This window comes from Giraffa tippelskirchi, chromosome 11, assembly GCF_054371585.1.
Source record: "Giraffa tippelskirchi isolate mGirTip1 chromosome 11, T2T-mGirTip1v1.2.pri, whole genome shotgun sequence".
In the NCBI taxonomy this organism is placed as follows: domain Eukaryota; kingdom Metazoa; phylum Chordata; class Mammalia; order Artiodactyla; family Giraffidae; genus Giraffa; species Giraffa tippelskirchi.
In genome coordinates, this window is record NC_137285.1 from 8662386 (window position 1) to 8676932 (window position 14547).

Genomic DNA, 14547 nt, shown 5'->3' on the forward strand with positions numbered 1-14547 from the left:
AGTTGCAAGCATCCCCAGATTGTGACTTTACTTGAAGAGCTTGGGAAGGCATTTTGTGTTCATGCAAAAAAGTTTTATGGTCCCCTGCTTGGGTGTTGTGTGAACTCCCTCAGCCTCTTGTTACTTCACATCTGAGATAGAAGTAAGAGTATGACTTTATACAAGATACTTGATCTTTATGGGGAAACGAACACTTTAATTTCCCAGGTAGCTCAGTGGTAAAGAATCCATCAGCCAATGCAGGAGACCCAGGTTTGATCCCTAGGTCGGGAAGATCCCCTGGAGAAGGAAATGGCAACCCACTCCAGTATTCTTTTTTTAAAAATTATACTTGTTTATTTTTAATTGATTGATGATTGCTTCACAATATTGGTTTGATTTCTACCATACATCAGCATGGATTAGCCACAGGCGTACATATGTCTCCTCCCTCGAACCTTCCTCCTCCCTCCCCACCCTTTCCCACCCCTCTAGGTTCTTACAAAGTCCTGGTTTGAGTTCCCTGAGTCATACAGCAAATTTTCATTGCCTATCTCTTTTACATATGGTAGTGTATATGCTTCCGTGCAACTCTCTCCATTCATCTCACCCTCTCCTTCCTCTCCCCTGCCCTTGTCCATAAGCCTGTCCTCTATGTCTGCATCTCATTGCTGCCCTACAAATAGATTCATCAGTATCATCTTTCTAGATTCCCTGTATATATACATTAATATACTTGTTTCTATTTGTTTTTCTCTTTCTGACTTACTTCACTCTGTATAACAGGCTCTAGCTTCATCCACCTCATTAGAACTGACTTGAATGTGTTCTTTTTTATGGCTGAGTAGTATTCCATTGTATGTATGTACAACATCTTTATCCATTCATCTGTCGATGGGCATCTAGGTTGCTTCCATGTCCTGGCTATTGTAAATAGTGCTGCAGTGAACATTGGGGTACATGTATCTTTCTCAATTTTGGTTCCTCAGGGTATATTCCTAGGAGTGGCACTGTTGGGTCATATGGTGGTTTTATTCCTAGTTTTTTAAGGAGTCTCCATACTGTCTCATAGTGGCTGTATCAATTTACATTCCCACCAGCGGTACAAGAAGATTGCTTTTTCTCCACACCCTCTCCAGCACTTGTTGTTTGTGGATTTTTTGATGGTGGCCATTCTGACCTGGTGTGCCACTCCATTATTATTGCTGGGAAATCCCATGGCCAGAGGAGCCTAGCGGGCTACAGTCCAGGGGGTCGCAAGACTTGGACATGACTCAGAGACTATGTGTGTATTCTAGTTGCTTCAGTCGTGTCCAATTTTTTGTGACCCCATGGACCGTAGCCCATCAGGCTCCTCTGTCTGTGGGATTCTCCAGGCAAGAATACTGGAGTGGGTTGCCGTTTCCTCCTCCAGGGGATCTTCCTGACTCAGGGATCAAACCCGAGTCTCTTTTTAGGTCTCCTGCATTGGCAGGTGGGTTCTTTACCACTAATGCCACCTGGGAAGCCCATTAACTCCTCAGGTTCTAATAAGTAGGCTGGGTGCCTTACATCTTGCTTTATGTATTTTTAAACTTTTTAGTGTAACAAATGAACTTTTTTGGGAAACACATTCAGAGGTAGAGTGAATAGCACAGCGAGCCCTACACACTCACCACCCGCCTTCAGGAACAGTCGGCTTTCTGCTCTTCTAGTTTCTCCTACTCACACATACACCTTTTCCTCCTGTATTTTCCTCCCACATTTTATTATGAACACTTTCAGACATACAACAATATTGAAAGAAAGTTACAGTGAGCACTCATGCACCCACCACTTAGATTCTGCCATTAACAGTTTACTATATTTGCTTCGTCACACATCTGTTTCTCTATCTACACTTTTTACACGTTTCTTTTTTTGGCTGAGATCTTAATTTCCTGACCAGGGATCGAACCTGGGTCCCCCCCATTGGAGTATGGAGTCTTAACCACTGGACTGCCAGGGAAGTCCCGGACACATTTCTTAGAAATTGTAGACTTCAATACCTTTCCCCTTGAGTACTTCAGTAACTTGAGTTACCGAGTAACTCAAGTTACTATCATTAACTCAAGTTCTGTTTCTCTGGAGTATTTTCAAGCAAATCTCAGAGCCAGACAAATACTTTAGTACATTGCTCTAAAAGAGATTAGGACTTTTTACAAAAGCCAGGACTTCCCTGGTGGTCCAGTGGCTAAGACTCCGCCCTCCCAATGCAGGGGGCCCAGGCTCAGTCCCTGGGCAGGGAACTCGATCCCACATGCTGCCAGCAAGAGTTTGCAAGTTGCAGCTAAGACCTGGCACAGCCAGTTAAATAAATAAAAATGTAAAGTCATTGCCATGATTATCTACCTCCAGCGCAATTAACGCTGTTTCCTTTATCCAGTATCCAGCTCATGCTCAGTGTCCTCTGGTCATCTCAAAGATTTTGTCTTTGAGGTTGTGTTGTTCAAATCAGGACCCACGAAAGGTCTTAGTAAGTCTCTTTTCACCTATAGTAATCACTACCCTCCTTTATTAAATGACAGTTGCTTATTGAAGAAATGGAGTCATGCGTCCTGCAGAATTTTCCCCATGCTGGATTTGGCTGATTAAGGTGATTAAGCACCCTCAAGGCATCATACAGCATGCTTCTCTGTCTTTCTTAATAAAGTATTAAGTCTAGAGTCTTGAATGAACTCAGGTCCAAGTGCAGAGCTGTTGCTGTATACATCTCATTGTGTCCTGTCGAGAATAGAATGTCTGATCATCCCACTTGCAGTGATGTTGACTCATCATAGAGTCTGGGGATAACCCAATCTCCGTTGTGAAATTCCTCTTCAACCTTTCTCCAGATGGCTTTACAAGTCCCTGATGATCGGAGCCTAGGACATTATTATTTCATTTCTGGTTGTGGATAATTGTTTCCTATTGCTATCAATCATCCCATGTTTATGAGCTGTCCCTGTTCTATAACTTAGAACTTTCACCCACCTTGAAGTATACAGTGTTCTTGCCTGGAAAATCCTATGGACTGACGGGCGACAGTCCATGGGGTCGCAAAGGGTCAGATACAACTTAACGACTAAACAACAGCAACAAACAATCCACCCGCCATGAGTGCATTTAATTGCCCTGGTGGGCTGCTGAGGTTGGGGAAACTGAGGCTCGGGTTACCCACTCTGCTTGTAGGTAGGTGATGGAGCTGAGATTCCTGCCTGGGTGCTCTCCATAGCTCCAGCTCTCAGGAGCTCCAAGAAGGAGGTGTGGCCCCCACCTTGCTCACCATCCCTGTCTGCTACCCCACCCCACCCCACCCTTTTCTCAGCTCCAGGCCAACCGCGTAGGGTTCCTGGAGAGATTCTGTCTCCTCCTGATCTTGTCCCTCTGCCTGGTGAAGTCGCACGCCTTCCGTCTCAGCCAAGATATCTCTGAGAAAGCTTTCTCTCACCTCGAAGACTAAGGCAGGGCCCCTGCTTCATTCACTTCGAGTGCTTCTCCTTCATGGCGATTCTCCTGCTTGTGCCCTTACTTTGCTCCGGGATCTTAACTTGCTTCCCACTGAGAGTGTAAACCCTGTGTGGGCAGGACCATTCCCGCTCTGTTTGCTCGGTATCCATGACAACCAGTGCTTCGCCTGGCAGGTGCCCAGGAATTACCTGCCCGTGAATGAGTGATGGTTGAAGAACACGAATTCCCGGCACAGAAGGAAGAGAGGGGAAGGAGGGTAGAGTTCCATCTGCAAAGGTGGAGGGGACCTCAGGCGCACGGGACAGTCAGCTTTGGCAGTTTCTACAGGGATGACGCCAGTGAGACAGGGTCAGAACAGATGAGCCCAATAGACCTCTGAGCTCACAGAAGTTTTCCCCTGGAGATGGGGGAACCGCTGCTCTTACATTCCTCCAAGACCGGGGCCAATCTGGAACCATTCGGGCTGGTTTTGCCTGGGACCCCCCCATGCAGGTCAACCCCATCCAAAGCTGGACTTGTCTCCCCAGGTGTAATCCAGCACCTGCCATGTAACAGGCACCAGGGACATGTCCCTTTCAAGGTCATCAGTCCCAAAGGACCTGGGGACTTATGGTGTCTGAGCCTTTTCCTGACTGCAGGAAGAACTGAAATGCACAGACTTTTTCTCAAGTGTGTTTTCCTGCTGGAAGCTGGGTTCTTACATCGGTGGCCCCTGAGGCTGCACACCTGCTCGATTCTAGGGCCAACTGGCTTGCTCTATCAGTGTTTGCTGAGATTCTCAGCAGGCGTAGGTGTTCTGACAGGTGAAAAGTTTCAGAACTGCCAAACTTCCCCGTGTCTCTTCCAAGCTTCTGATTCCATCCATCCAAGAGAGTGGCCAGTTAATCAATTGAATCAATAGTCTGCTCACCTCCCTCTCTTAGGAGTCTAGGCTTTGGAGTCAGGCAGAACAGGGCTGGGTTCTATGCACCTCCAAAGCTGTGTGACTTTGGGAAGCTCACTCCCCCTCTCTGGGCATTGTATTCTCACGCCTGATCTGTGAAATGGGATAAGATACTTTCCTTGTAGAATTGCATGAGGAATAAACGAGATCCTGAATGCAGGATGCTCATTATAATGGGAGGGGTGAGAAGTGAAGTTGCTCAGTTGTGTGCAACCCTTTGCGATCCCTACTGTAGCCTACCAGGCTCCTCTGTCCGTGGAATTTTCCAAGCAAGAGTAATGAAGTAGGTTGCCATTTCCTTCTCCAGGGGATCCTCCCGACCCAGGGATCGAACCCAGGTCTCCTGCACTGCAGGCAGACGCTTTACCCTCTGAGCCACCAGGGAAGCCCCATAGTGGGAGGGGTAGCTGTTGTTCGTAGTTGAAGAATAACAGAGAACAGTCTGTTCTCAGAGGTGGAGGCTGCAGTTCTCTTGCTGTTCCTCGGGGTAAGGAAGCGTGGACACAGTACCGGTGCCCTCAGCCACAGTCGCAGGGAAAGGCGAGGTTTGGGGATTACACAGCTGGTGTGATTTCTCAAGTCTCCCCATTTGTAGGGAGCTATACCTAAATATCTTCTTCAGATGCAAACATTCTAAAGAAAACAAATGATTATCCCTTCACAATAGAACCATTCTGCTAGTCACTGCTCCCAGTTTAGTGACTTTGGCCAAGTCCCCATCTTTAGATAGTAGAGTTAGAAATTTGCCATCCAGCAAGTGTGGAGAGCAAATTCTCTTTGAGATTTCCTGCCCCCTTGGCAGCCTGGTGAACTCCTATTCCTCCTTCAAAGGCCCAGAGCAGATGTCACCTCTTTAATTTTCCTCCTGTCCCTCTCCACACCTGGAAGGAGTTCTTTCTGAACTGCCTTCCACAGACTTCTCTGGTGGTCCAGTGGTTGAGTCTGCCTTCCAATGCAGAGAGCATGGGTTCCATCCCTGATGGAACCCTAAAATACCACCTGCCACACAGTGTGGCCAAAAAAAAAAGAAAGAAAGAAAATGAACTGCCTTCCAGATGTGACTTTTCCTTATTCTGGGATTCTAGTGGCCAAATCTTGATTTTATTTTATTTTATTTTTTTAAATCTTGATTTTAAAAGGTTGTTTTTCCCTTTGGGTAGAACTCTCCCATCTCTCCCAAAACTCTTCCCAGGAGAAGAACCCCCAAGGCTAAAGAAGTCGTTTTGTTATTTATTTCTTGTTGCATTTTAGTTTCTTAAAGGCATGGATGCAGAGATTTAAAAACAGACCCATGGGTCTCAGAACCCAAGCAGTGCCCCCAACAGTCACTTCTCAGGTCTGGGGTTTTAGGACCTTCCTCGGGGCTTATGGAGGGGAATTGTGCACAGAGAGCAGGAGGACGTGAAGATTAGGAGCGTGGGCTTCAGAGCGTGGCCACCGGGTCCTAGCAGTATGAACATGGGAGGTGATGGAGCCCACAGAAGGTGGGGAAGAAGTGGTAGCTTTGTAGAGGGCTTCAGGGAGCCCCTCTTGATGAGCTCACGTGTGTGAAGGTCTCAGCACAGTGGCTGCGCACTCAGAAAACGCTGCTGCTTGTTCGATGCATGATACAGGGTGCTCGGAGCTGATGCACCGGGATGACCCAGAGGGATGGGATGGGGAGGGAGGTGGGTGGGGGGTTCTGGAAGGGGAAATCATGTACACCTATGGTGGATTCATGTCAATGTATGGCAAAACAAATACAATATTGTAAAGTTAAAAAAATAGATAAACTAATTAAAAAAAAAAAATGCTGCTGGCAGGAAGACACACCCCTCTGATCTATTAGGGATAAACTTCCTGTCCCGTACCACTGTCTCTGGGACTTCCTTGGCCGTCCAGTGGTTAAGACTCTGTGCTGCCCATGCAGGGTGCGTGGGCTTGATCCCTGGTCAGGGAACTAAGATCCCACAGCCGCAAAAATTTTTTTTAAAAATGTAAAAACCCAAAATAAATAAAATAAAATTAAGAACCTCATCTCTCTGAATAACATAAAAAGTCATACACACACACACACACACACAGAGTTCTCAGGACCATCTCCATTGGACCAGGGAACAGACAGAATTTAATTAACAGAAATGAATTCAGCCTGAATTAACATCTGCTGCAGCCCCACAAATGGCCTCCTCTTTGGAAGAAACCACCGTGCCCCACAGGCCTGCAAAGCTGAAGGGGGTCCAGGGATTGTCTGTCTGTGAGGGTCCTCCTGTCCCAGCCGGGCACATGAGCAGTGTTGGACTGAGGCCGCCACCCACGTAGAAACACTCAGTCTGTTTCTGTCCCTGGTGGAGGAGAATCCCTGCTCACCATCACCAGCTATGTTCTTTCCATTTTGGCTCAGCAAGAAGGGGAGGGTGGTGTTCGACAGGTCTGACAGGTCTCGGTTGATCCTAGCAGTAATCCTATGATGTGGGTGAGGCTGGGGATTTTCCCTCCTTTTCTTGATGGGGAAACAGATCAGAGAGGAGACAGGATTCCTCAGAGACAACCCTCTGTGGGTGGCAGTGTCGCCGGGAGGTGATCCATCCTGTCTGAGGCTCTCCGCTTGGATGAACTGTGCTCAGTGCCCTGCCTGGACCGCTCTGGACTCTCAGCTCCTCTATCTGGGAGCCGCGCCCTTACACTCTTTTGCTGATGAGGACGCTGAAGCTCCTTCATCCAGAACTCACCCCGCATGAGGTGAGAACCCACATCAGTGTCCAGGGCACCCACCAAGGTACCCGAGGACAGTGGGTCTTTACAGTGACTATTGTCCCACACTGGCCTGTAGCAGGGGATCTTGGTGCCACTCATGGCAGTGTCGTTAATTTCACACATGACCTCTGGCCTCTGCTCACCTACCAAGCAAGAACACTGGACCTGCCAAGTGTTGGCAGGTAGGAACCTGAGTGGCTTATGGGGAAACACAGGGTGGCCTGTGACACCCCAAACCTAAGGGCCAGAGTGCAGGTTGAATTATCTACTGGCAGGTCTGACCGCCTTGGCAGCCTGGCATAGTTTCCTCTATCACTGTAATGATCTCTGAATTTGCAAAAGGATGTTGTATCATCGCCTGCTAGCCCAAGGGGCCTTGGACTTCATCCTGATGCTTTTGCTTCTGTTTCCATCAAGCTTACCCTGGCCAAACCCAGGTTGTGCTGGGACGGACGCCCCCCTCCTGCCAGGTGTCTGACAGATGAATGGTGGCAGCAAGAAGCTGGCATGATTACGGGAGTGTTTTCTGTTTAATTTTGGCTGCACTGGGAATCCTTGTGGCTCTTGGGCTTTCTCTAGTTGCGGCGTGCAACCTTAGTTGCCCCAGGGTGTATGCGATCTAAGTTCCCTGACCAGGGATGGAACCTGTGTCCCCTGCATTGGGAGGCGGATTCTTAACCACTGGACCACCAGGAAAGTCCCTACAGGAGTATTTAAAACTCTAGAGACTTGGAGCTGGGCGAGACGGTGGGCGATTGCATGAGCAGTGAAGTAGGCTCTAACTCGGGAGGTGGCTCTGTGGGCCCTAGAGCTCCCGAGAGCACAGACAGCTTCTTACGTACTCGAGTTTGAACCTGCAGGAGGGAGAAGGGCAAGGACCTTGGCAAATGGCTTATATTTACAGATGGCAGATAAGGGCGCCTGACTTGGGAGAAAGCTCACTCGTGTTCAGCACGGGCTGGTCCAAACTCCTCCCCCCACCTGGGCTGATGCATGACACCAGGCTCCTGCTGAAACGGGACACTCCACGGCCTGCTTCCCTTAGTCATCCCGTGGGTGCCTGTCGGACACACACGAGAATGGAGCTGGTGGCCTGGCAGCGGGGGTAAGTGGCAGTGAGTGCTCAGGAGTTCATCTCGGTGGGAGGGGAACGGATGGCTGTTTTAACACTGACTTGCTGCCCTTCTCTGTCCCTCGAAGGCCCAGCCAGGTATGGTTGGGTGTGCTGCAGCGGGGGAGGGTGGGAGAGAGCTGGAAAACAAACCCCTGAGCCGTCTCCCTCTCCAGCCCCATCTGGCCGCCAGTCAGCACCTGTTGGGAGCCAGCGGTTTCCTGCCTGCGTTTCAGTCAAGGCCATGGTCTCCCTGGCACCAGGCAGCTGCTGCTTGTGTTCGGTTTGCGAGAAACAAAAATAGCCGCGGCCCTCGCTGGGTTTTCGGGTCAGCTGGGTTGTCTCAGTGAAGGGCAGCAGCTCGGCGTGGCATGTCCACCAGGGTTCACGGGAAGGACATTGCTGGCCTTGACTGCCCGTGGGTCTGAGCCACATGCACAGTGCTCCTTCTAGACGGCTGTGCACACCTGGTTCCACATGAACCAGGAACCTGGTTCCTGGTGAACTTTGCTCCAGGTTCACGGCTAGGTATCCAACTTTAGGATCGTATCCAGGTGCTCAGGGGAACATCCTCCACTTTATGGGATTTACTTATATCCAGTTTTGATGGTGGTGCAGTGGGAAAGGTACTGGCATGGGGCCTGGGTATAAGCGGAGTCAAGGAACTGAACTCCTCTGAGCCACAGTTTACTGACTTGTAAAATGGGACTGAAATAGAGACCGTAGCAGTTGTAACATCCACCAGGTTGTCCTGAGGATTGGAAACTTGAAGGCACTGTACATGCTTGATGGCTCCTTGATGCCTCTGATAGCATTTACACAAATGCTATCTAGGTTATTCGAAGAGCAACGGTGAGGCCTGTAAATGGGGCAAGAATTGGTATCCCCGTTTTACAGATGAGAAAACTGAGGCTCAGAGGAGCTTTCTCAGAGAGTTCCGCATTTGTCTCTATGTACTTGTGAAAAGTACTCATATGGTGGCCTGTGGGCCACCCCCCTCCCCACAATCATCACACTGGCAAGAGTAGGGAACGCGGGGATTTCCCGGTTGGTCCAGGGGCTAAGACTCTGTGCTCCTAATGCAGGGGGTCAGGGTTCGATCCCTGGTCAGGGAACTAGTACCCACATGCTGCAACTAAGAGTTCACATGCTGCATCTAAAGGTCCCACATGCCACAATGGAAAGGTCCCTTGTGCCGCAACTAAGACCCAGTGCAGCCAAATTTAAAAAACAAACAAACAAACAAAAGAATATAGGGAAAGACTCTGAGGTTTTTTGTGCAGGTAATCTCTGCAAGGTAGGTTTGGGATGTTAGGTCCACTGGCCCCTATCAGAATAACAGCAGATCTTAAAGTGAGAAAGGAGGCCAAAGTGGGGAGAATTGCTGATCCCTTCCATTCTTTAGAGTGCCCAGTTTAGAGCTTGGCTGCTTTACCCATCAACCCTCAATTGCTTACCATGCATGTTTCTTGCCATCTCACCCATCTGCCCATCCACTTGACCCCTCTCCACACACCACCTCTCCATCCTTCTACCTGCAGCCCCCATCTGCCATCCATTCACCCAGCCAGCAAGTTATCAGGGTGCCTGTGTCATGTAAAACCACAGACTGACTGGTTTTCCAGTGGGGATCAATGTGGCGACTGCATCCTCAGGGTTCCGAAACCTCGAACCATTGCAGCATGCTTTTGCTCTTTTATTTTCTCAGCAATAACTCAAGTGTTTTTCTGTTTAGAGTGGTGGGCAGCTCAGCATTTCCATTTAATGCACTTACAGTTTCTTATTTCTCAGAATCTCCAACGTGTACATTTATTTTTTAAAAATATTTACGTATTCGGCTGTGCCGGGCCTTTGTAGTTGTGGCATGTGCACTTTTAGTTGTGGCAGTTGTTCCCTGACCAGAGATCGAACCCCGGACCCCTGCATGGGGAGCATGGAGTCTTAACCACTGGACCCCCAAGGAAGTCTCACCAGTGTGTACATTTAAAGTGTACCTAAAATCACCCACGTTTGTACAAGGTCTTCTGCTTGGCACTCTTCTTCAGAACTGGCAAGGAAAAACCAGCTGGTGTTCCTGAATGCAGCTTCAGAAATGACATCCGAAAATCAAAATTGCAGCCTGCTTCAAGCCATCTCTTCCAAACGCATATAGTGAAGAGACTCTTGCCTTTCCCTTCTCCAAGGGATCTTCCCCATAGTGAAGTGAAGAGAAAGTCGCTCAGGTGTGTCTGACTCTTTGTGGCTCCATAGACTATACAGTCCATGGAATTCTCCAGGCCAGAATACTGGAGTGGGTAGCCTTTCCCTTCGCCAGGGGATCTTCCCAACCCAAGGATCGAACCCAGGTCTCCCGCATTGCAGGCAGATTCTTTACCATCTGAGCCACCAGGGAAGCCTGAATGGCCTTAATACCTTTGTCAAATATCAACTGGTCATAGATGTATGGGTTTACTTTTGGACCCTCAATTCTATTCCTTTTGTCTATATGTCTCTTTATTCTCATACCACACTACAGTTTTGTAGTAAGTTTCAAAACTGGCAAGTGTGAGTCCTCCAACTTTGTTTTGCTTTTTTAAGATTGTTTTGGCTCTTTGGGGCCCCTTGCCGTTCCATATGAATCTGCAGATTGCTTTGGGTAGTGTGATCATCTTAACAAATGTAAGTCTTCCAACCCATGAGCGCAGGATGTCTTGCCATTTATTTAGGTCTTCTTTAATTTCTTTCAGTAATGTTTCTTAGTTTTCAGTCTTATAGGTCTTTCACCATAGTGATTAAACGTATTCCTAGGTATTTTAATTCTTTGGAATGTGATTTTGTAAATGGAGTTATTTTCTTAATTCCCTTTTCAGATTGTTCATTGTTGGTGTATGGAAACAAAACTGATTTTTGTGTATTGATCTTATATCCAACAATCACTTAATTTACTACCTTTATTAGCATTTCTTGGTAGTTCTTTAGGATTTTCTGTATATAGGCTCCTGTCATCTGTGAACAGAGGTGATTTTATGTCTTCCTTTTCAAGTTAGATGCCTTTTATTTCTTTTTCCTGTTTGGTTGCTCTGGCTAGAACTTTCAGTAGGATGTTGATCAGCAGTGGTGAAAGTGAGAATCCTTGTCTTGTTCCAGATCTTAGGGGAAAGCTTACCATCTTTCAACATTGAATATATATTTGCTGTACTTTTTTCATCAATGTGCCTTACTCTGTTGAAGTTCTTTTCTATTCCTGCTTTTCTGAATGTTGTTATCATTAAAAGGTGTTGGATCTTTTTTTTTGGCCATGCCATTTGGCTTCTGGGATCTTAGTTCCCCTGACCAGGGATCGAACCCGGGCCCTTGGCAGTGAAAGCTGAAAGTCCTAACCACCAGGAATTCCCAACAGTGGTGGATTTTTCTATGTTTATTGAGATGATCATTTTTTTTCCCTTTGTTCTATTAAAGTGGTTTGTTACATTGATTAACATTGAACAACCCTTAACTGACTTTTCTTTAAAAGGAAACTTGAGCACACGAAAAGAAAAACATCTTCTGACCCTGTGTGTTACCTAGAAAATAACCCAAACCACATTTCAGCAAGTCCTGATGATTCTAGAAGCCAACAATCCCTTTCATCTACAAATTGGAATATAATAGAGTCTTTTTTAAAAAAATTTTTATTTATTCGTTTTTGGCCATGCTGGGTCTTCGTTGCTGCTCGAGGGCTTTCTCTAGTTGCACGATCAGGGGGCTATTCTCTGATTGCAGTGCCCTGGGCTTCTCATTGCAGCGGCTTCCCTTGTTGTGGAACATGGGCTCTAGGGCGCATGGACTTCAGCAGCTGTGTGCATGGGCTCCGTTGCTCCTTGGCATGTGGGATCTTCCCAGATTGGGGACGGAACCTGTGTCTCCTGCATGAGGTGGATTCTTTACCACTGAGCCACCAGAGAAGCCCCTGAAGTCTTTTTTTTTTTTTTTTTTAAGTGTTTATTTATTTGGTTCGTTAGATCTTACTTGCAGCATGTGGGATCTTCCTTGTGGCACATGGGCTTTTACCTAGTTGGGGCTTGTGGGCTCGGTAGTTGTGGCGTGCGTGCTTAGCCACCCAAAAGCCCGCCATTGGGATTTTAGTTTCCCAACCAGGGATTGAACCTGTGTGCCCTACATTGGAAGGCACATTCTTAAGTACTGGACCACCAAGGAAGTCCCCCTTTTTTTTTTTTTAAAGAAACGCTTTATTGAGGTATAATTCATATACCATATGACTCACTCACATAAAGTGCACAATTCTGCAGTTTTTAGTCTATTCACAGAGTTGTGAAACCATCACCACAATCAGTTTTGGAACATTTTCATCACTCCAATCAGAAACCTGTACCCGTTAACCTTCATCCCCACCCCATCAGCCCCAGGCAACTGCTAATCATTCCATATCTATCAATTCTGTCTAATCCAGGTGTATTATCTACGTAATACAGAATCATACAACATGTGGTCTGTTGGAACTGGTTTTCTTCACTTAGCATAAAGTTCATTCCTTTTAGTGGCTGAACAATACTTCATTGTATGGACAGACCACATCTTGTCTGTGCTTTCATCAGTGGGCACTTGGGATGTTTCCGCTTTGGGGATATTATGAATAATGATGCTATGAGTGAAAAGTGAAAGTGTTACTTACTCAGCTGTGTCCGACTCTTTGTGACCCCATGGATGTTAGCCCGCCAGGCTCCTCTGTCTGTGGGATTCTCCAGGCAAGAATACTGGAGTGGGCAGCCATTCCCTTTTCCAGGGGAGCTTCCTGACTCTGGGATAGAACCCAGGTCTCTTGCATTGCAGGCAGATTCTTTACCACCTGAGCCACTAGAGAAGCCAAATGATGTTGTAACAGTCTTTTAATGTACCTAATCTCATTGAGTTCTCTCTCACATGCATGTTCATGATTTATGGTAAGCATTCTTAGTATCTCTAAATTAGAAGTTAAGAAACATGCCGCGGACCCCAGAGCTCATGATGGGCAGAGCTGGGGGAGGAGAGCCCCTTCTCCGTTCCCTGTCTATTGCTTCTCCATTCTAGCTCTCTCTGCCGAATATACAGCACCGCAACTGGCTTTCACCACCAGCTCCTTTAAGAGGCCAGGTAACACGATTACACAGATCCTAAAATGGCTCTCTTGTTCTCCTTACAGATTTTCTGAATGATCCTGCTTCTTTTTCTATCTTGTCTGATTTTCTCCTGCCTGACCTTTTCCCGATTAAAAAGCTGGGGGAAAATGTCAGACTCCAAGCAAGTCACCAAGAGTAAACGGAAAGTGAGCTTCACCCCGAGTCAGGAGCTGATTCCAGCCTCAGACGGCTCCCAGGAGCCACCGCAGGAAGACTGCAATAGCAGCCCTCTGCCAGAGACTCCTAGCCAGGCTGAGCCGGCCTCCCACAAAGGACCCCAAGACACCTGCCAGCAGAGAACCTCCCTATCACCCCCACTGCAGAATCCCCAAGGAAACCCCCTCTCGTCTGATGGTGCCTCCCCAGCATGCCAAGCCAACGGGTCAGGGACCGAAGGCCTGGAGATCCCAAATACCAATGACCTGTCCGCGCCAGCCAGGCCCCAGGGCCAGCGAGCCAGAACCCTCTCCAGGGAAGACAGGAAGCAGGCACACATCAAGAGACAGCTGATGACCAACTTCATCCTGGGCTCTTTCGATGACAACTCCTCCGACGAGGATGCTGCTGCTGGCTTGTTCCGACAGTCTTCCCGGAAGGGCAGCCGGGCCAGCCTGGGGACCCTGTCCCTGGAGACTGCTCAGGCCGCAGGCGAGACTGAGACCTCCGCCCCCGTTATAAGGTAACGCACTCTTTGTCCTCGTAACCAGGAGGTGCAGCGTTGGGGTGGGGTCTACACCCTTCCCTGCTCAGCGAAGCAACCGGCTATGCCAGGGCTTTGAGGGTGGCTGTGTGGCAAGTAGGAGACATGGGCCTCCCTCCCGCCTTCCTTCCCTCCTCTCAAAAGCACTTGTTGAGTATCTCCTGTGAGTACAGGGCTCCAGGCCAGGACACTGGCTTTCCAGAAGACCGTGGTCTAGCTGGGGCAGATGACCTTGTATGTAACAACTAGTTATAATCTAAGCAGAAAGAAGCTCAGGTTGGCAAGAGCCAAAGCAATGATGGAAACCCCAAGGGAGGGACTGTGTCCCTGCCTCCTGATGAATATTCATTTATTTGTTGGTTCATCCAACAGATAATTAACTGTAAAACATGTCTTCCTCCAGTGATGAAAGCAGAAACTCAAGGGAATTCCCTGGCAGTGCAGTGGTTAGGACTTGGTGCTCTCACTGCCCTGG

General features: G+C 48.0%; 1 protein-coding gene across 3 annotated transcripts in view; it reads left to right on the plus strand.

Moving 5' to 3' along the window:
* Window positions 1–14547, plus strand: part of ACACB (acetyl-CoA carboxylase beta) — a 126923-nt gene that overhangs the window by 16267 nt on the left and 96109 nt on the right. For 2 of the 3 annotated variants that reach the window (XR_014069908.1, XM_081546021.1), the window contains exons 1-2: window positions 8170–8231; window positions 13396–14051. Coding sequence is in view for 2 of the 3 variants with exons in the window: in XM_081546021.1 (XP_081402147.1) it covers window positions 13405–14051 (647 nt within the window). In the remaining variant the exon portion in view is untranslated. Of the gene's footprint in view, window positions 1–8169; window positions 8232–13395; window positions 14052–14547 lie in introns of those variants that run through there. The other variant, XM_081546020.1, reaches the window with a different exon arrangement.